At 50.8% G+C, this 20,891-nt stretch overlaps 9 protein-coding genes across 9 annotated transcripts; 6 read left to right on the forward strand and 3 right to left on the reverse strand.

Moving 5' to 3' along the window:
- The first annotated feature begins 1 nt into the window (after window position 1).
- CC84DRAFT_1166539 (calcium ATPase) lies at window positions 2–3,594 on the forward strand. Its single transcript, XM_018178985.1, has one exon. The coding sequence runs from the start codon at window positions 154–156 to the stop codon at window positions 3,418–3,420; it is 3,267 nt and encodes a 1,088-aa protein (XP_018033075.1). The 5' UTR covers window positions 2–153; the 3' UTR covers window positions 3,421–3,594.
- CC84DRAFT_1250585 (uncharacterized protein) lies at window positions 3,516–5,247 on the reverse strand (the record flags this gene model as incomplete). Its single annotated transcript, XM_018184306.1, has 3 exons — window positions 3,516–4,602; window positions 4,659–4,957; window positions 5,066–5,247. The coding sequence occupies 3 exons, from the start codon at window positions 5,245–5,247 to the stop codon at window positions 3,611–3,613; spliced, it is 1,473 nt and encodes a 490-aa protein (XP_018033076.1). The 3' UTR covers window positions 3,516–3,610.
- A 3,654-nt stretch (window positions 5,248–8,901) lies between these two features.
- CC84DRAFT_1250587 (uncharacterized protein) lies at window positions 8,902–10,350 on the forward strand (the record flags this gene model as incomplete). The annotated part of the gene is made up of 4 exons (XM_018184307.1): window positions 8,902–9,051; window positions 9,097–9,200; window positions 9,248–9,476; window positions 9,761–10,350. 4 exons carry the CDS (start codon window positions 8,902–8,904, stop codon window positions 10,250–10,252), a joined length of 975 nt encoding a protein of 324 aa, XP_018033077.1. The 3' UTR covers window positions 10,253–10,350.
- Window positions 10,351–10,518: 168 nt separating this feature from the next.
- Window positions 10,519–11,031, forward strand: CC84DRAFT_1219671 (uncharacterized protein; the record flags this gene model as incomplete). Its single annotated transcript, XM_018183099.1, has 1 exon — window positions 10,519–11,031. The coding sequence occupies one exon, from the start codon at window positions 10,519–10,521 to the stop codon at window positions 11,029–11,031; it is 513 nt and encodes a 170-aa protein (XP_018033078.1).
- Window positions 11,032–11,810: 779 nt separating this feature from the next.
- On the forward strand, window positions 11,811–12,796 carry CC84DRAFT_1261423 (uncharacterized protein; the record flags this gene model as incomplete). The annotated part of the gene is made up of 3 exons (XM_018185061.1): window positions 11,811–11,999; window positions 12,052–12,347; window positions 12,403–12,796. 3 exons carry the CDS (start codon window positions 11,811–11,813, stop codon window positions 12,794–12,796), a joined length of 879 nt encoding a protein of 292 aa, XP_018033079.1.
- Window positions 12,797–12,853: 57 nt separating this feature from the next.
- On the reverse strand, window positions 12,854–15,232 carry CC84DRAFT_1261424 (amino acid transporter). The gene is made up of 10 exons (XM_018185062.1): window positions 14,903–15,232; window positions 14,781–14,851; window positions 14,706–14,729; window positions 14,568–14,657; window positions 14,482–14,512; window positions 14,381–14,432; window positions 13,948–14,325; window positions 13,877–13,894; window positions 13,497–13,828; window positions 12,854–13,444 (listed from the first exon to the last, which is right to left on the reverse strand). Exons 1-10 carry the CDS (start codon window positions 15,017–15,019, stop codon window positions 12,935–12,937), a joined length of 1,623 nt encoding a protein of 540 aa, XP_018033080.1. The 5' UTR covers window positions 15,020–15,232; the 3' UTR covers window positions 12,854–12,934.
- A 530-nt stretch (window positions 15,233–15,762) lies between these two features.
- On the reverse strand, window positions 15,763–17,143 carry CC84DRAFT_910804 (uncharacterized protein). Its single transcript, XM_018187869.1, has 5 exons — window positions 16,873–17,143; window positions 16,722–16,826; window positions 16,448–16,672; window positions 16,257–16,399; window positions 15,763–16,209 (listed from the first exon to the last, which is right to left on the reverse strand). Exons 1-5 carry the CDS (start codon window positions 17,038–17,040, stop codon window positions 15,855–15,857), a joined length of 996 nt encoding a protein of 331 aa, XP_018033081.1. The 5' UTR covers window positions 17,041–17,143; the 3' UTR covers window positions 15,763–15,854.
- A 661-nt stretch (window positions 17,144–17,804) lies between these two features.
- CC84DRAFT_1166541 (acyl-CoA N-acyltransferase) lies at window positions 17,805–18,705 on the forward strand. Its single transcript, XM_018178986.1, has 2 exons — window positions 17,805–18,295; window positions 18,347–18,705. Exons 1-2 carry the CDS (start codon window positions 17,899–17,901, stop codon window positions 18,661–18,663), a joined length of 714 nt encoding a protein of 237 aa, XP_018033082.1. The 5' UTR covers window positions 17,805–17,898; the 3' UTR covers window positions 18,664–18,705.
- Window positions 18,706–19,346: 641 nt separating this feature from the next.
- CC84DRAFT_910815 (uncharacterized protein) lies at window positions 19,347–20,399 on the forward strand. Its single transcript, XM_018187870.1, has one exon. It carries the CDS (start codon window positions 19,494–19,496, stop codon window positions 20,037–20,039), a length of 546 nt encoding a protein of 181 aa, XP_018033083.1. The 5' UTR covers window positions 19,347–19,493; the 3' UTR covers window positions 20,040–20,399.
- Window positions 20,400–20,891: the final 492 nt, after the last annotated feature.

Below are 20,891 nucleotides of genomic sequence, written 5' to 3' on the forward strand. Positions count from 1 at the left end.
CCTTCGCTATGAGTACGGATCGGTCCCCAAATTGATCACCAACTCATTGGCGCCCGCGCAGTTGTCTTCAGACCATACCTCGCTCAAGCCTATTCTGCCAGTCTGTTCCACCGTTATCAAGACCACCAAATCCAAGCAAATTGCACTATTGTGATGCCTGAAAAAGAAAAACCCTCAGCTTCGACGGATGAAGCGGTCCTGAGTCGAATCGTCTTCCAAGATGATGATATCCGCCCGACTCGCCAGAGCCGTGGAACAAGCACATACAAGAAGCGGATCCGCTCTCGAAGTCGCGATTCATCGGCAAGCGGACACTCTCGCGCCTTATCCGGCCTACCTATCGAACATCGTGCACTCTCGTTCCAGATCTCGGAGTCTCAGGCCGTTGACACCCACAACCCGAAAGCCAAAGAGCCCCCAAAGGCAGGCGAAGAGGACCGTGTCTTCTTCGAAGCGCTTGACTACCACATCCTACACGAAGATAGGGTCTGCGAACGTTTCAATGTATCGCGCGACAGTGGTCTCAGCCAGGACATTGCCGCTCAGCGTCTCCAACGCGACGGAAAAAATGTTCTTCCCCAGCCTCGCGAGAGCTACATCCGCAAGCTACTTGGATATGTTTTTGGTGGGTTCTGCTCCGTCCTTTGGGTCGGAGTGATCATCTTCTTCATCTGCTGGAGGCCCCTCGGCGATCCTGACCCACAGGCATACAATCTTGGTCTTGCAATCCTCGTCCTCATTGTCATCTTACTTCAAGCTAGTTTCTCATGCTTTCAAGACTGGTCCACAAAGAAGACGATGCGATCTATCCTCGATCTCCTGCCCTCCGACGCACTCGTCCTACGAGACGGCCATTGGAACAAGGTCTCGACCACCGATCTTGTAGCTGGAGATGTCGTCAAGGTCCAGATTGGTAACAAAGTGCCTGCCGACATTCGTCTCGTTGAGACCTCGGGCGATGTCCGATTCGATCGATCGATGCTCACGGGAGAAACCGAAGATGTCGAAGGTGCAGTTTCTGAGACGGATAAAAACTTCCTCGAGACCCGAAACATCGCAGCGATGGGCACGAGCGTCACAAATGGCCAGGCTGTCGGAATAGTCGTTCTGGTCGGGGGCAGTACCATCATGGGCCGCATCGCAAAGGCTACCTCTGGCGTAAAGGCAAAACCGACCTTAATTCAGGCAGAGATATCGCGTTTCGTTTTGATCATCGTCGGTTTGACGATTTGCCTGGCATGTCTAATCCTCTTCGCATGGGTCGGATGGCTACGCATCAAACATCGTTCGTACATGAACGTTGTCGCGATGCTCAACAACGTCATGGGCTGCGTAGTAGCTTTCATCCCAGAGGGTATGCCTATCGGCGTTGCACTTACTCTCATGATCGTTGCTCGTAGCATGAAGAAGGTGAACATTCTTCCCAAAGGCCTGTCGACGGTGGAAACCCTTGGCTGCGTCAACGTTCTTTGCTCCGACAAGACAGGCACTCTCACCCAGAACAATATGACAGCAATGTCAGTTGGCTTTGTGGATGGCTTCATGACCACTGAAGAGGCAGAGGAGCTGTTCCAATCCAACAAGTCGCGTAAAGCTCTCGTTGAGCTGTACAAAGCGGCTGTGCTTTGCAACGATGCAACCTTCGACCCTTCAACCATCCATGTGCCAATCGATCAGCGACTAGTTCAAGGCAACAGCACAGATGCAGCAGTACTTAGATTCGCGGAGACCATGAAGCCCGGAAAGGAGACCCTGCAATCTCAACCCAGGCGGTTCCACATCCCATTCAACTCCAAGAACAAGTGGATGCTCACGATGCACCCTTGCGATAACGATGAGAGTCGGAAAGATGAGTTCTTGGTACTTGTTAAAGGCGCTCCGGACGTCCTTCTGTCGAAGTGCTCAAGCTACTGGTCTTACGAAGACGACTGCACCAAGCCTCTGGATGAAGCTTCGCGAGCGCAATTTTCCGACTTGCAAAACCGCTTGTCCAGGAATGCAGAGCGTGTCATCCTTTTGTGCCAACGTCGATACACCCCAACGGCGTCCGCGCAATCTAATGTTCTGGGAGACGAGCTTATGGAGCGTGGTATGCAGAACCTGACTATTGTTGGTGTCCTTGGCATCCTCGATCCGCCTCGGCCGGAGACAGCGGCGACCGTTGCTTCTTGCCGCAAAGCTGGCATACGCTTCTTCATGGTGACCGGCGATTATGGTCTAACCGGAGCTGCTATCGCTCGCCGAACGGGCATCTTCACCGGTGAAGCTGATCCAGACACCATCAAGACTTTGCAAGAGGTCCGGGATGGCTCTTCGAACGATGAGTTGCAGTCAGTGCACAGTTACAAAAGCCTCCTCCTGGAAGGGCCGCAGCTCAACGATCTCTCCGACGCTGACTGGGACATTGTTTGCAGCTACGAAGAGATCGTTTTCGGTCGTACGACTCCAGATCAGAAACTTCGAATCGTCAACCAGCTGCAAAAACGCGGAAACGCTGTTGCCGCCACTGGTGACGGTGTCAACGACGCACCCGCTCTTCGAGCAGCAGATGTCGGTATTGCGATAGCTGGAGGCAGCGACGTGGCTATGGAGGCAGCGGACTTGGTCCTCCTTGATCGCTTCGACTCCATTGTCGACGCTGTTCGTCTTGGAAGGCTGGTTTTCCAAAACCTCCAGAAGGTCATTGGGTATCTGCTGCCAGCTGGCAGTTGGTCTGAGATCTGGCCTGTGCTGATGAATGTCTTCATTGGGGTGCCGTTGCCATTAAGCTCATTCCTCATGATCATCATCTGCGTGTTCACAGATCTGTTTCTCAGCTTGAGCCTGATCATGGAGAAAGAAGAATTCGACCTGCTTAGTCTGCCCCCGCGCAATCACAAAAAAGACCACTTGATCAATCTCAAGATCTACGCACAGTCATACCTGTTCATCGGCGTTATGGAGACTGTCTGTGCGCATTCGATGTTTTTCTTGTACTACTACAAGAAAGCTGGTATCCCATTTCGGGATCTCGTGTTCCTGTTCGAGGGATACACTGACGGCTTCCACGGCTATACCGAAGACGAGCTTGCGCACTTCAACGTCGTTGGACAGTGTGTTTACTTCGTGACCCTTGTCATTCTGCAGTGGGGAAATATCTTGTCCATCCGCAACAAGAAACTGTCCATTTTTCAAGCGGATCCTATTCGAAAGCAGCGAAGAAACCCATGGCTCATTGTGTCGATCCTCATATCGTTTGCCATTGCAATCTTTGTCACGGAAGTGCCTGGAATCCAGAGCTTGTTCGGAACGGCATCGATTCCTATCGAATTCTGGCTAATTCCACTTCCACTCGCCATGGGTATCTTGGTGATGGACGAAATTCGCAAGTTAATCGTGCGAACGTGGCCCAAGGGCCCTGTGGCGAGGATCGCATGGTAGTGTATAGAGATTCTCGCGCCAACATCAATGATGGATCTATGGTCAGGCTCAATTAGATTCTTCATAGTCAAGTCTAGTATAACTTAGACTACTTTACGTGTCTTAAAAATCAACTCAATACGTCCTCCCTGGTAGTCACGTTCGGGTGTGAGAGAGGATAAAGTCGAAGACGCTCAATTTAGTTTGGACATTATTCTATCTGCAACAGAACAGCCTCACTTGCATAGACAATTACAGTGTCGCCCGCCATAAACTGCTTCTTGCTTTGCCCTGAGATCTTCCCATCGAGCGCCACCGTTTGTCCAGCGAAAGTTATACCATCACGCACCTCCGCACCCGGTGCCGTCAGTCGCTGCACCGAGACCTTAGAATTCTTGCCACAAAGTTCAGCAGGAAGCTTGAATTCCGCGCTCGGCCGCGAAGAAGCCGGAGTGCTAGTGGAGTTGAAGACGTCCATGTTGACCAAAACGATGCTGCGGAGCGAGGCCTTTCGGGACTTGCTTGAGTATACCGCATATCCGGCCAGTGATGTTGTGTTTACGATTGGTACGACTTGGGAGTTGCCGTCGCCTAGAGCAGTAGCGACCAACACATTGCCATAGTAGAGTGGCCGAGGCCCTGTCGTCGTGGTCCCGTTCTGTGTAGCCTGCCAGGCGGCATAACGATAGCCAGTACCCATGTGCCAGAAGATGTTGGATACATTGAGTGAAGCTGCGTACAAGGCGTAATCGACACTCCAGACCGCCGCACCGAACACGTCAGAGACGCCAGTAAGGCCTTGGCAGGCGATTGAGTTTGTCTCTCCAATTACGTAGGGTAGGCCATTGGAGACGGAGTATGAGGATGCCTCTCGGTGATACTCCATCCAGGGGAACATTTTGGTGCGGTTCATCAGGTCTCCTGCGAGGGTTGGCTTCACAGGTGTGCATGCAGCACCAAAGTATTGATGCGTACAGAAGGTCCTAGCCAGGCCTGTGGAAGCAACCCCTAAGTCAATAGCTGCCTTCGCCGTCCACGTAGTGTCATTGCTAACTGTGCCTGGGGCAACAAAAGGACCGGCTTGAAACCTCTTCTTGTCCGTCTTCTTGAGCACACTTTTCGCGACAACGCTTGTACGATCCAACCATTCTGGCACATACTTCTTAATGGACCAAGTGCTCGTGTCGCGATCTACCGGGAATGCTGCAAGTCATTAGTATAGGCTTCTATGACATATGGCTTTGCGACCAGGTTCGTACCGTCAAACTCATTCCCCACCTCGAAGGCAAATATGTCATTGCCAAGGCCACTGTAAAAAGCCTGTGCCTCTGTGACTGTTGCCTTCGCTCCGTCGTCTCCGTCATCAAAGCTGACCCCGACAGTATATTGAGTGCCCTTTGGTAGGACCTTGAAAGACTCCAGGTAGGAAGGGCCCCACGTCGAATTGGCTGGCTGGTCTGCACCGGGAGTAGCAAAATTTTGAATAATGGCTTGCTTTTGATTAGGGATCCAGATTCCGTGGTTGGCCGTTGTGCCACCAACGCGAACGGGGACAGCGCTCTTCGTAATATCCTTCAGATTCTGGAGCATCCGGTAGGAAAGCTTGTTGGGCGAACTGAATTTTGTGCATGAGCAGGGTTGCATGCTGGGCCGTGGATAGACTTACGAATAGTTACCCGCTATAGCTGGGAATGATGCAAACTCCATAGAGTAGCCTTGAAACGACCCGGTGAGGACATTGGTCCCAACAGGAGGTCGATTTGGTACTTGCAGCTGGACGACTTCGCCTGCCGCGCCTGGTGCAATAGCACAGGCTATTGCCACGCTGGCGAGGATCCGATCTAGCATTTTGCTGCGTTCAGGGAACCAAGAAAATTAGTATAGGTAAGAACGATGATGTACGTTGCCACACATGTCCACTCCCCAATCCGCTGGCTTCTTAAGGCTTCGTTTTCGGGAAGGCATCATGACCGGCAATTGAAGATCATTGATTCAAAGGCCGACGCGAAGAGAAACTTGTTTACTGCTAGCCGTAGGTCGAACAGCCAGGGGCTCAATTTGACCAAGCTCTGCGGAAGGTGGGGAGTGGATTTTCAGCTGCTTTGCCTTTCGCAGTAAGGTATAGCTGCACGCCAGCGCAAGCTAATCGAGTAGGATACCGATATGAGGGGGAAAGTGTGGGGATGTTGCGGGGTGCAGGAGACATGTCCCTGCATCTGGTACACTCTAATTTAGATATGTCTACTATCGAAGTTTGAGGCGCATCAAGGGTCCGGCATTCTTCACACCTATTTCGTAGTTCATTGCGACTCGATGCTTGGATCAATTTACACATCACGTGGACAACGTGAATCTAATACGCCTGTTCGCAATTGATCTCGCGCAGAGCTGCTTTCAGCTGGAAAGCTGAATTGACATCATTGGGTAGTTGGTCAGTGCGACAATAGGTAGACACAATTTCCTCAGTGACGCGTCTGAAAGATCGTTGGCGTGGGGAATTCCCGGCTTGCCTCGGCAAACCGGAAATCCCGAGATTGTGTACTGGTGTATGTGTTAGCGCAACCACTGACGAAATCAGCATTCCCCACCGAACACGTTAAGGGGGAATTTCCGAGAACAGGCGACAGGGAATCAAATGGTCTGTTTCCCCCAGGGCTGTATGACCAGTCGTTGTAGCCATCTCATCGTCCAGAGTTTTTACTGACTATCTACCAAACCACTTCCGATGGCGGGTTAAATTATGTTTTAGAGAGAACTTGTAGTATGGGCAGGTGGGCAAGCGAAAAGCGTATCAAGCATGCGTCTGGAACAGAGAAAATTTGGATCAAAGGCGCGGAAGCGAAGAAGAGGTACGAAAGAGAACGGCAACCGGACAGAATGAGCGTAAGATGCTAGGATTATTGTCTGGTAAAATGCCGGAACCCCATCAATTGGTACTGTCAGATGTGAGTGATGTCAGGACCGGAAAAGCAAATGCATTCAAATCGAACAAGCGCCATGTCAGCGTTGCTTTAGGATGGGAGCGCTGTGCAGGCACTCAAAGGGAAGAGAGATGACTTCAACACCGCTAATATCTTTGAATCATAAGGAGCTGTCTAATTTTGGGATGCATCCAGCTGACTTCATCGATTATGAGGAGTGAGTCACCAGTAGGACGAAGGCCCACAGAAACCGTGCAGGACGTGAACTTGAAACTCTTGTCGCCCACCAGCGAGCCTGCACCTTCGCGAGCTATTTAGCTCACTCGACATGCAGATACATTAAGCCACTCCATCTCTGAAAGGCCGGGCGAGTCTTCCTCTCAACATGATATATGTGGGCTCTCTCTAATTCTCCCTAGAGCGAATGTTCGCGCGAATGCTCTGCTGAGCCACCCACTCTGCATACTTCCCTTGAATCATAGTCCTCCGGCGCTGCTCTGAGTCTTTTTCCTCATCCTGCAACTCCCTTGCGCGCTGCTCATATCGCAAATCTTTCATCCCGCGTTTCGTTTACTCCTCGGTCATTGCCTTCCAATTGTTGTAAAGGAAGCTGTCTTCGCCTCTGTTTCTTGGAAAGGCCATGCTTTCCAACTGCTCGCTGAGCACGGTGTCGGCAATGGTGGGGTGAACTCCTGACGTGAATGCGCTAGACCGGGATCAATTGGACGAGGAGCTTCGCGTGCACCCGAGATAGGACGTGAACTACCCTGCATGTCACCAAGACCGATCCGGAGTATTGTTTCTTCTTCAGGGTGATTCATCACTTGGCTGAGCGTTAGACCACTCACTAGGAAGTAGGGAGGGATGTTAAAAGTCCTCGACAGCAATGATTCCCAGAGAAGGATATTAACTTAACGAAAATTGTCAAACGGCTGCCATATGGAGATTCAGTGACTGACCTCCTTGAGCTGCGTGGTTCCTCTTGATTTCCCTAGAAGAGCAGAGGAGTTTCTTCTTAGCCGACTCTGGGAATTTGCGAGTGGTTTGTGAGTCTCAAGGAAGATGTAGTGAACAATAAGCGAGAGGTACTCTCGAGAGTGGACATTGTCCTGATCCCGGAATACCTTTAACGGATACATGAAAGGGAGACCACCAGTTGCCTTGGAGTGATGCGAGCCTCTCGTTCCAGTGCCAGCGTCAAGAGTGACGAGTTCGACCGCATCAGATTTGTTGCTGTAACTGTAAAGTACAGCCCAGCATTGCACTCCATCTCTCTCACCGAGAAATAAAGCCTGCCTAGCTGGTTGAGCTGTTTTCTTCTCGATATGATCCCAATGATAGTCGCTAGACATGGGCAGGTTGTCCAGGAGACTCTAATCCTTGTGCTCTCGGTTGATGTATTCTTCGACACTGGCTTTGGCGCGGCTGCTCTTGGTTGGTGATAGGCTCACCGTTCTGGCAGCGGTGAGACTTCCTGCTGGTGGACGGGTTATTGAACTGTTCAAGCGGAAATAAAACAAAATGGTTGACCTTGTTTGGTGGCTTTGCTCGCTCTGCGAGTTTGAAACCCAGTAGCGGAGCCCTTGAACCCTTTGTGAGCATTCCGCTCCGCTATCATGCATACTTTGCGCGACCTCGACAATGCCATGCCTCGGTAGCTGTGGGAGGGGGTTGCGGTGGGGTGAGAGAAGGTGGGTTGAGCGGAGCAGCTTTGAAATTGGAGTTACTCTAATTCTGGAGTAGCTTCACCTCGAGCGCGCCTTCTAGAAAAAAGATTGTTCATAGTACTGTATCTATATTCACAGTGACCGGCGATCAAAATGGGAATCCTAGAATTTTAATGAATATCCACATTGCCTTATCGATGCTTTCCATAAGTTCTTGTACCACCTTTCCATGGGTCAAAGGCACTTTTCTATCAATTCATGACTCGTAGATTGTTGATACATCCCTCCCTATAGGTGAATTCACTATGGTACACCTAATTAACCTTTTAGGACCCTACTTTAGCCTACTTAGGGCACCAAACTTTTCAAATAAGTGTACCACAGTGAATTAGCCTACAGGGAGGGATGTACCAATAATCTACGAGTCATGAATCAAGAATTTACCTACAAACCCATGGAAAAGTGACATAAACATTTGGAAAGCAAAATATTATACTACGACTTTATAAACGAGTCATAGATTTAGTTGCAACAGGATGAAGTACGCGCCTGAGTTCAGGTTTTATTGCGTTGGCGACATTGGTGTGTACAATCATTTTGTAAGCATAAGAGGTAAGATGCTGTCAGTCGGATTGCGGAGGTCATGTGATGACGTGTTCCTGCCATGTCGAGCGCGTCAGAACACCTGCCGTCCGCGACACTGATTTGTCCGACTCTGCTCACCTCTAGCCTCAGACATGACTACACCGCCTCGTCTGCTGTACCCACGCTATCCCCATTCGTGCACAGGTCTAAAAGACTTGCCGGGCATTTCTGACAGGAGAAGCGCGTCAGCGCGTGCCTTTCCTTGCAAGGCAAGTGAATAACGACCAGGACTTTGCTGATCCCAATTCACGCTCACTCTCGCCAAAGCCATGTCCAAAAACTCTCTGCCACGACACCCCATCGTTCCAATGCCATCGAACAAGCGAGCGCGGAGCGCGGATGACAACATGAGCAACGAAGAGATGACAATTCCAGAGCGCTCCCAGGATACAAACATCATAGATGACTTCACCGTGCAAGTGAAGCTGTGATCTCAATCTAAAGCGATAAGAAATGACCACAAGCCAGTGAAACCCTGGAAGCAATATTGGGCGGAATTGGGCAAACTTCGTCGCGATGTAGAAGCGAAGGGGGAGGGACCGCCTGATATCGTGCCTATTGAAGCAAAGTAAGCAGCAAAAACGATCTTCGAGCACCGATACTGACCTGGAACAGCAAACATGTACAGAATGTTCCGCCAGCGAAAGGACCAGCGAAGAAACTTCGGCCCATACCTGGAAATGGGGATACAACCTCTCATGATGATGCAGATGATGCAGATGATACCGAACACGACTGTGGACAAAACTCGGACAACGATGAATTTGCTGAGTTCAATTATCTAGAGCATGTGGACGGAATGGTTGACAAGGTTGATCCAGCAAGCCCCAAGAAGACCTTGCGAGTGGGTTATTGTGACGCCAAACTGATCCGGCGTAATCGTATGCATTCTTTCTACAGCGATTTAGAGCAGCCCACTCAAGAGACGAGCATGCCGGCATTCGAATTGTTTGATCGATATGGCCGCCTGAAGCTCAATCACAAGGAGCATACCGTTCAGAAAGGATCGGGGATCTGGTGCGATGAGCTCGACAACGGCGACTTGCTGTTGATCGCAAAATCTCTCTCAAGGAGCCGTAACGTCATCAAGGAATAGGAAGCAAGCTTATAACAGCTGTGATGGACAAGACTTGCTCCAAGTCATACAACTCCTACGCAGGTGTTGGCCCAGGATGGCTCAATGATGCTGTCAACGCAGAAACGGAAGGTGCTACCGAGACATTAGTCAGAGAAGCTGAACTTCGTCACCAGATAATTGCTGAAGGTTTCTTTAGATCGCTAGGCTTTCGGAGAGTTGGGTCGTCGAGGTGGCTTGCTCTATCCAGCAACCCGGAGCATCCGTGCCATTCGCTAGATGCAGCAGCAGATTTCGAATTACCAACCCCTCCGCAACGCACCATCAGTATGAAGACTGCGGAAGTATTCGATGAATGTATCAACCTGGACGACCAAGCTGTTTATGAGCGACTCAAAAGTTTGCCTAAGGACAAGTCGCCTCACGATCCGGAACGGCAAGTCGCGAATGCGAATGGCAATACCATGCTGCATTACGCTGCGATTGGATCCAAACCTAGAACACTGTCATGGATTCTCGAAAAGACAAAGGCGAGACATCGTTAGATGCACCCTACTTATTTCACGAAAAACTCAGGATCAAACGTGAGCATGGTATGCTCATCTTGAGGGTTTCTGACGAATTCGAGGGCTTCAGTGACAATACAGTAGCATGTATAATTGCTCTGAAAGGCCAGGTAACGGCAAGCCACATCAAGAAGCTGCGCTATAAGTACGGTTGCACCTGTGGCAGATGCCTTGCGGGGTTCTTCAGTCTCCGCATGCGCTTCGCCCTTCAGAGCAAGGCTGAGTACATCCATGATATGCTCAGAATGTCCATCGATATGGATGTGGAGCTCATGTTCGACGAGCTTGATTATGTGTTCGCGCCATACCTCCGGTATGTTCCTCTGCCTGCCCGGAACGATATGAAGACCAATAAGTCCATGCGCCAGGGATTTTCCAATCTGTTTCAACGCTTCGATATGGTTACGCGGACGGAAGGTGCTGCAGGATTGCCGACTGAAGCCAACATACGTCTCCACATTCAAATTGAGAGCGAGTGGCCTCCGCATTGCAAGAATTATCTTGCACGTGGAGGTCCAATCTATGCGATAGGTTCCTGGCTCTTCGAAGCTGCAATGAACGAGGACGAAATCGCTGGGGCCGGTGATCTTATGCTGCCAGACGAAGACTGCAAAGAAGAGATGCGCAATTCTAGGCTTGGGATCGAGCAAGCGAGCCTGCCTGTGTGTCGCAATGACCTCGAGTACGTAAGAGGGTCAGCCGTGAGTACTACCACATGGATTAAGCTGCATTCGGGCGCAACGTTCTCTGTCGAGTGACAAATTTACCCGCGCGCGTGAGAGAGAAAGGGACGTTCCAAGCAAGCTATCTTGATTTACAGCAAGGAGGTAGTAACACGGGCTCCATGTTCAGATCCGCGTACACATCAGTCGCCGGTCTGCACACGAGCTTGACTATGGCAGCATCTTCATTTCATCATGTATGTACATCTCGATAATAGACATAGTTCACAAGGAATCGTCCTGCCTTCTGGCATCCATCGTCATAAAAGTCTCTACGCGCTTGCGCCACTCAATTTCTCCAGCATTCTGTTTCTTGTCCAGATTGACACGCAATGTTCTTCTCGGCAATAAGGACCGCGGCAACAACGAACGGGAGTTTGTTAATGCGCAGCCGGTCAGTTCCGGGTATTTATATATTATTGTGACGCGTGTTCCGGGTAATGCACACGGCTGCCATATGTGAAGCCGAGAAATTGTTATTGTGTAACACTCAAGAAGATAAGGCCGGCGTCTCGGATGGAATTACTGCCAATTTTCACTTCGCTTTCGAGACTACCTTGTGACGATGGGAGGACTTGAGTGGCCATAAGAGCTTGGCAGAGGTCAACACGCCCAGGGCTTGATGATTGTGATCAGCAAAATATAAGAAGCAGTATACGACTCATTCCTAATAGGGATGGGAGCACACGCTTATCGCAGACAGGTACCAGCAGAGGGACCGTATATAGATGCAAGACGTCCATCACATCATTGCAACTTGCACGAGCGTCATTCTTGGACGCATCGTCCATACACCGCAGTACATTCACATCAACATGGTTAGCCTTAGCAGCCCGACATGGCGCGTCATCGAATCATTCTATGAATCATTCGCACCCAATCCGCCCCCACGGATCCGCGACCCCGCGAGACCAATGCAAGTCATATGCGTTGGATTACCCCGATCTGGTACCGAGTCTTTGCAGAAAGCCCTGTTGACGCTTGGCTACGACTATACATATCACGTATGTACTCGCTTCCTTCGAGCCGCTACACTCGTTCTGAGCTCAGACCCAGGGATGGGACATGCTGAACGAATCACCACATCGTATGAATGCCTGGGTTGCATTGGCACGTAGGAAGTTTTTCGCGCCCACTGCTGAGCCAATCACGTCCACGGACTTCGATGCATTGCTCGGTCATGCTGTAGCGGTGACTGATGCAGCGGCAAATTGTTTTGCTGCTGAGATGATTGCGGCATACCCTGACGCCAAAGTGATTCTGAACATGCGAAGAGACCTTGATGCGTGGCACTCTTCCGTATTGTCAAACATAGTAGCTGTGAATGAAGATTGGTTCAAGTGGCTTCTTTGGTAAGTACCCCTCATACCATCTTAGTCCACAGATTTTAAATTGTACCAACCATAGTTGGTTCAACGCCGACCTTTGGTGGCAGTGGCACATCCACCAGCGGATTCTGTGGCCCGCGCTTTTCCGTTGTACCGATTATCGCTCACTGCGAAGCGGCGTGGAACCTTTCGGCAAGACCGTTCACGAGCAACACAGTGCGACAATCCGACGACTGGTTCCACAAGAACGGCTGCTTGAATGGCACATCGAAGATGGATGGGGACCGCTATGCGAATTCCTCGAGAAGGAAGTTCCGGTAACACCGTTCCCGCGGGCGAACGACAAAGGCGCATTCACGAAAAGAGTTGAAACGGATCTAGAGGCCTTGGGAAGGAGTGCATTCATGAACATGATCTTAGCATTCCTGGGCGTTACAACAGTTTTTGGCTCCCTTTTGTTCACCAATTGGTAAGGATGCTGGAATAGAGTGCGGAAATAGTTGAATATTACTATGTATTTTCTATAGGATGGTAGTAGAGACCATGCGCGCTGAGCAATATGGTCAGTCCACTCAATACGGTACTGCCTAAACAAGAGTCATTGTACCTGCTCAAGCACGCATATCATGCGCGTATCTCGGCTCGACCTCGACAATCGGTCCGTGGTAGGTCTTCTTAGCCCAAATCATGTAGTACAGACCGCTGAAGATGGCAACAAAACCCGTAACAAGTATCGACCAGTTCATATTCTGCGGCGTGACGGCTGAAAAGCTCGGCCAGAAGCTGAAGAACAGGACGAAAGAGAGGTACGCACAGGCGAAGACATTGTTGGCAATACCCAGGAAACCAGGAATCCTCCACGGGCCCCACACAACCTTCGCGCTTTCAAAGTCGCTCGGACCGCTGATTGGCACGCTGCTGGCCGGTACAATACCTCCGGTGCATCGACGATATAGTAATAGCCCGGCAACCAACAGGTACGATGAGAAGAGACCGGCAATTGACACGGAGATGATACCGTTGAATGCCGTCGACGAGCCGATGTTGACAAGCGCGAGAACGGATGCGACCAAGGCTGTTGCGACCACTGAGTACACGGGAATTGATGTTCGCTCGCTGACCTGTTTCATGGGTAAGCGTAACCCTCGAAATCGACGTGATCGTTTCACTGACCTTGCTGAGCGTTCGCCAGCCTGGCAGACCTTTGTCACGGGAAAAGGCCCAAAAGACGCGAGATGATGACGCCAGTAGGCCGACGGTGGCGCTGGTAGCTAAGCAGAACAGCAGCGATGCCAGCACTGCTGCGCCAGCTGTGGAGTTTGTGGCGTGCTTGAAGATTGCGAGGATTGGAAACGCTGGGTTCTCGGCGAGAGCAGCATCGATATCTCCGGCGCGATACAACACAGTAAGGATCATTCCGAACCCGAGAGAGCCATTGATCATTATGCCAGTCATAATGGATCGAGGTACGACCAGAGCGGCGTTTTGGATTTCTTCGCTCATCTGAGATTTGTCAGTCGACTGGCCACTTGTTCACAATTCATTGCATACATGAATAGCACCATCTCCACCTATCAGGCAATGTCAGCGATTGCTCCAACCTTGCTTTAACAGGAAGACGTACCAACGAAAGCGAAAACACTTCCCATAATCCCGATGCAGAATGACAATCCTTGGGTTGGCCATTCACCGAGGTTGTAGAAAGTTGTGAACACCTCCTTCGTATCGCCCTTCGGACCAAGTGTCAACAGCGGGATCAAGACTGCAAAGAACCCAACGATATGCAGTACGAGAAGTCCGCCCTCGAATTTTGGCAGCAGCCATCCAGCAGCGATATTGATAATGATGCAGAAGATCACCACGGCCCAGTACAGCAGCGTACCGTGCCAGTTCTGCGGGACGTAGCTCGGCTGTGTAAGTATAAGCATACCTTGGACCAAAGTTCCCGTCAAATAGGCACCGGAGCCAACGGAGGCTTGCCATCCTGCCAAAGTGAGCCATCCTGTGTGGTTGTATCAGTCAGTCGAATCCCGTCGAAAGCATCGGATCCACTATACCTGCGATGTAACTCAGACCTTTGCGAATACTCGCAGGTGCTAGCATAGAAACCTGTTACATGTTAGATTCTATCGAAGTCTTGCTTGAGGATTGTGCCTACCCAATGGTACTGCCCACCAGATGTTGGCGCCCTGCTCCATTGTCAGTCCCATCTCGGTCACGGTATCGTTGAGCCTCTTGACGCACATCGAAACCAGCTCCGAAAGCACGATGAATGTTGAGATTGTCCCAAGCCATACGACCAAGTATCCGTAGATGACACCCGCAGGGCCACCACTTTCGTCTCGTTAGCTATGTCGACCATGGCGCATCGTGGAATCTTACTTTTGCAGACCCACGAGAAAAAGACTTGGCCGTGTTAGCAGATAAACCCACAACTCAATTGAGTGGAATACATACATTAGCGATCCTTCCCAAGTAATCAAGACAGTGCAACTGAATCCGAGAATGGACAGGAATGCAAACCGTCTCTGTAGGCTACGTATAAGCTGAGGAACTCCGGAATGGACGGGCGGTGTTACCTTCAGAACAGGTTTCTTCCCAAGCCGCGAAAGCGCGATATCGTCGCTCTCCAACGACCTTGGCCTGTCACCAATCTCGTGCAGTTCGTAATTACCGTCTTTGCCCTGAGCATCCATCGTTGAAACAGTAGCAGCAACAACAACGGCGCGACACTTCAACGTAGGCTTCTTGTACGACGCTAGAAAGAAGAAAAGAAGGGACCAAGGCGACCTTGTCTCAGCCGCACGAGGTACGTTTCGTCCAGGGTCGCTTGGCTCGATGCTCGGTTGGCGATTGAAAGGCGCAAGTGTTGAGCGAACACGGCACGATTCGGCGATAAGTAGGCAATTTGGCAGAATGCTCGTGTATGGCAAATGAAGGCGTAGGGATTGGCTATATCTGGATCGGAATGTGTCACTAAATCATTGAACCCTGCTCTTGCATGTGTGCTCGTACGAGGATCCTACTTTATTGGGTTCCCAGGGCGGAAGCAGAGCGTGTCTCCATCGTATCAGACCCATTCTTGCATGCACACCCATATGCCATTTACAATTAACCGATCGCGCCTGCTAAACGCGGGTTGCGCCAATGCCCCTGCGGCCGCGTTGCGCTTCTTCCTCTCGGTCCAGATACCTTATTGGGCCCGCGGAACGGGTTCTGAACCGTCCTCCCGGGTTCATGCTCGCGTAGTCGTGCTCCACATCGGCACGCGGGAGAACTCCCCAGCGGACCGCGCCGCACGGCGCAATGAAGACCAACGGGAAGGACGACCGGAAGAGCCCCCGTGAACCGCGCTCGAACCGTATCCCTACGGCCGCATGCAATCTAGAGCTCCTGCACCCACGGCTATTCCCATTTGGCACTCGTTCCGCTTCTGCGCTCAAATTACCATTCTCAAATGTCCCTGGCTCGACCCAAGTTGGTGTTCATTTTGTGCTGAGAAGGAACAAAAACTTGCTCAATATACAATATTCAGGCCCTCCGCGTCGTCTCAACCGTGAAGGTTTGAGTTTTGCTAATGCCATCTATGGGCCTGGTCGCAGAACCGCGAGAAACGTCGAGCAGTTCCCAACCTCTCCCACTGGGTCCACTGCCCTCTGTCGAACGTTCCGTTTTGCCTCCAGGCCTTTCGGCTCCAATCAGACCCGATTCAAAACTTTCCATGAAAATCTTTGTATAGGGAAGTGATGTTGTAACTGTGGCAACACACTGCACAATCTGATTGCAAATGGTCGATCGCCAGTATCCGAGCGCGTAATCGTCTTTCAGAGGACCAGAAGCATCTTGGTGAAAGAAATGAAGCTGGATGGCAGCCGCGATAGAGACACTGTGAGTAGGTTAGGGAGGAATACGTGCGACAAGGAAGGTACGCACAGTAGCCGGCAGGTGAGCAGACAGATCAAAGAGACCTTTCTTTGCCGTGCCATTTGAAGAGGAGCTATGATGCCCATCTCCAAGGCCACAAGGGCCGCCTCGGATACCATGTTCAGAATTGTGATTGAATCCCACCACTCCAGCTGATCAAACGTTAGCTGGGAGTGTGATTATCAATGTTAGCCACTTACACCGTTTATACATCTTCCTGACGTTTTGTCCCACGGACGAGGCAGCCCACATTGGAACGCCGCAATAAAGACAGCGACAACAAGCCAGACAATCGCAAAGGCCCCCGCTGCATAGTTCAAACGTCTATCCAGTTTCTTTGGTGTTAACCCATCGATAAAAGCGACGATTGCTAGCTTGGAAAAAGCGATGGAGAAGAAGAACAGGATCGCGGCAGCGTATGCGCTCTGCCGAGAGTCAGTCCCATAAGTCTCCACATCAAAGAGACAAACTGACCTTCATGACTGCCTGAGATTGCTCATTGCTCAACGAGCTCGTGGGTTTTCCAAAGCCATTGGAAGCTTGTAACGACACGGCGATCGACTGCGCACTTCCGAAAAGCTGGTATACGGTGAGCTACGTGGAAATGCCGAGCAAGAAGCCGTACCAAAGCGAGGAAGACAAAGCCAGTCTCGACAGTCAATGATCGCGAGATGTAGACTTTGACGCCAGCGTGCGAGAGGAACGCAAGAACGCTCACTACTAGGCAAAACCAGGTAACGATTTGCACGACTGGTGTACGATTGGACGCAGAAACGACAACTTGATCCGCCATCTTGAGTGAAATGTACGATTGACATCACCTGAGGAAACGCCACAAGTTAAAGTGAGAGCTCAGCATCATCAAACGCAAAAAGAGTGTTGCGACAACCCCAGCTTTCAGCTCCATCAGCCGGCCACATGAGGGTGACCGCCGCGTGGGAACGCAAACGCGGCACAATAATCTTGGAAGCCAAACAACGCACAAAGAGGTGAACGCCTCATGGTATCGCATATAGCTACCTGCAAGGATGCCACATTATGCAGGGGAGACCACAGTGGCCAACAGAAAGAGGAACATGATGTGTGCCAGGCGCCCTGGTCGACTGCACGGTTGTCGTCTCAAACCGTTGGGGAGGACCGGCAACACAGCGTTGACCGATCTATCTAGGCGGTGTTAGACGCCTGACTGTGCCGCATCGTTCGTAACGCCTAAAGTGGGTCCCAGAGCATTGGTTTCTGCATATACAAGTCATCTCAGGCGACTTTCAGGGGGACAAACCCATGAAGCAGCATGCACATTGGTTTCAAGAAAGGTGCCCGGCGCTAACATCTCGAGTTTTGGCGATGGAAAGAAGGCTCGAGGAAACTACCTGATCAAGTTCTCGAAAGCTCATGTGGCGCAAATGCGGGCCAAACAAATGTTGGCTGCAGAGTTGCGCTAGCAAAACGCAGCTGGCGGTTAATTAGGCAGGTGGTACGCAGTGCGGGATAAAAACAGGCGAGGTGCATCCCGCGTGGACGCCGGATTGGACCAGTGCACTTGAAGCAGCGACAACCCTGGAGGTTTGAGAAATGAAGGTCTTCGTGCGCACAAACGGTCGGGTGAACATTGACGTATCCACCGCGACAGTGTATGTCCTAGATTGCTAACATGTCGTTCAAACTTTCTGATGTCGACCTCGAAGCGGATTTTGAGGAGCTCATGGCCGTCATGTGGGCAGCGCATGAGGAGCCTGTGCAGCCTTTTTTCCGGCTTTTCTGCCCCATCGTCAATGGAGACCGACAAGCTTCGCTGAAGGAATCTACTGAACGTATGCTAGAATGGGACCGCCATGATCCACAAGCGCGCTGGCTCAAGGTCCAAGATGTTTCCACGGGAAGGATTGCTGGCGCTGCATGGTACAAGATTTATAAAGAAGATCCATTCGCTCACCCGGAGGAAGAAGCTGTAGAATGGTACCCGGATGATACCTCGAGAGACTTCGTTAGTCAAGCGATAAGGCAGATGGACAGACCCCGCGAGGAGAAGGCCACTCGCCCGCAAGTTTGTCAGTCTCGCTCTGGCTCGTGGTGTAGAAGTGTTGTTGACTTTCAAGCAGTCCTTAACATACTTTTTACTCATCCCGGTTACCGCCGTAAAGGAATTGGTGCTATGCTAGTTCAATGGGGAATCGATGCTGCTAAAGAGCTCGGAGTCGAATTTTGGCTGAATGCGACACCCGTAGGGAAACCCTTGTACGAAAAACTCGGCTTTGAAGTGGTGGAAAGGAATCCCTTGGTGCCAAAAACGGAGAGGCCAGATGCTACGTGGAATGCGACGGCGCGCGAGTTCTCGGATATCGTCTTTTGGACCATGTGGTTACCAAAAGTAGGGACATTCGAAACAAATAAGACGAAAAGACCGTGGGAAACGTAGCTGACTACTAAGAGTGCCTGTCATATACATCTTAACCAACCTTCCTATAGGCTACCATAGCTACATCTTCCTATTACTGCCCAGCGAAATGTGCCGTTCAAGCTTGCAGATGGATCTCCTGGACAATCTAGCGGAGTCCCACCTCAAGGATACGGCCCAATCATTAGGCGCAAGATGCATAGTTCGAAACAGCAGCTTCCCCTGTAATGCGGCATGTGTCTCCAACTATGGATTTGACAGTCTCGAGTCTTCTGAAGCATGATTGTACTCCTTTGCCGCCTCTATTCGCGTCAACATTCGCACCCTCTTGCAACAGCAGCTCGGCCACTGTCAAGTTTCCTAATGTTGCTGCGAAATGTAGAGGCGCCTATCCATCATGTGACCTCATATCGATGGTCGACCCGTGCTCGATGAACAACTTCGCCAGCTCAATGTTCCTCATTTTCGATGCAATGTGGAGTGGTGGATCCTCTTTTGAACCTAAGTCTCCCCATTTGGGTCTGCACTTCTCTTCAATGGTAAACCAAAAAATTTGATATGTTCGTTGCTGGTCGCTTCCGCGAGAGGAGTTGACCTGATGTCGATCTTGGCTTCCTGCTCCTCACCTCGCTCGGAAAACTGTTTCGCTACCTCGTAACGTACGGTTACGTCAGCGCCTATACACAACAGAAGTTGAGAGACCTCGTAGTGACTGTCGATTGCTGCACTATACAATGGCGTCCAACCTTCACCACAGGAGTGGACACATCTGCACCCAGCTGTATCATCAGCTCTACCATCTCAAGATGACCTTCCCGAGCAGCTGCTTGTTGTAGATTCCGATCTCGAGTATGGGCATTTCTGACGCTATATTATTCCTTGCAATGTGCTCGCACGATATCGAACCGACCTTGCATGATGGCTTGATTAAGGGGGGTGGCTCCAGCATTCGTTGCTGCAAAATGCTTGATCCGTGCTTAAGCGGCACCCGACTACTTCCAAGTGTTCGCTCTTCACCGCTCTCATCAGCGAAGTATAACGCTCATTATCCGCAAGGCCGACGAACAATCTCTGCGCAACAGCTGGTGGGTCCACTAGTCCGTCGTCAGTCATTATCACATAAGGCTCATTTCGATGCACGTTGTCGTGATCCTTCCGTTGTCCTTGCAAGACTTTGGCTTCGTGCGCTTAGTTTTTTGCGATTAATTTCTTGGTGTTGTCGTCGTTGCAGCAATGACCTGCACCACAACCGTAAGCTTGCTCCATCAACTTTGGAAGCGCCTCTTGATCGCGTCCGCGCCGGAGTCCCCAAGGGTCAAATACATCTGCGAACTGGTGTTGACCTGGAGACCATATCCCGACATGAACATGATAAGGAAACTTTTCCAGCTGGTTGAGAGTCTGCGCTGTGCTTACAGTCGTTGTTTCCTGTTCTGAGTACCTATTTTATAGGTTGAAGGACTGAATATTGCATATCAGTGAGAATGCTCAGACATTAAATTAGCTCATGCCTTTTCCAGAGAGTTCTCAACTGCCCTACACACAGCGCGATCTTGAATTCATCTGTTCGGTTTAGGAAGAGAGCCAAAGCGGTCATGGTAATGGACGAGCCGTTGTGCGAGAGCGTGCAAGTCATGAAAAGCGCGAATGTGCCATTACCGGTAGTGATAATTCTGGTTTTCGCTAGCATGATTGGCTAATTTGGTTCAGGCTAGCCATCCGTGAATCTCACAGTTGCCGTCACGTACACCTGCAGGCCCTTCTTGTCGATAAATAGGCTTCCAAACCATCATTTTGTCATCTAATACACGTGTACTACGTGGTAAAAATGTTGTACCTGCTAGTGCGACTTCATCGACGCTGTCGGTTTGACGGTGCTAGCATTCCCCACAGAATTATTGTGGAGAGGCCGACATAACATTCGTTCCAGATACCATACGAGGGAAGAGCATTCTTGGACACATGGTTCTGCTTCAGCTCTCCCATTATCATGCTATCGAAATATGGAGGGCGTCCTTTCCTGTCGTCATTGCGGCTGCTAGTAGCGATCCATTGCAGGTGTCAAGCCCTCCGTCTTCCCCTAGAACAGATTGTCGAGAGAGCCATTGGTGTTATCAAATGAGTTCCGATCGGTCTATGCAGCCGCGGCCTGGCTGACAATGACCCACCCTTGTTTCTGCTCGAACAACATCTCCCCCAACGCGAGAAACTCGTCCTCATTGTCCATGGCCTCACACCCCCCACAACCG

This window comes from Paraphaeosphaeria sporulosa, assembly GCF_001642045.1.
Source record: "Paraphaeosphaeria sporulosa strain AP3s5-JAC2a unplaced genomic scaffold CC84scaffold_8, whole genome shotgun sequence".
Lineage (NCBI taxonomy): Eukaryota > Fungi > Ascomycota > Dothideomycetes > Pleosporales > Didymosphaeriaceae > Paraphaeosphaeria > Paraphaeosphaeria sporulosa.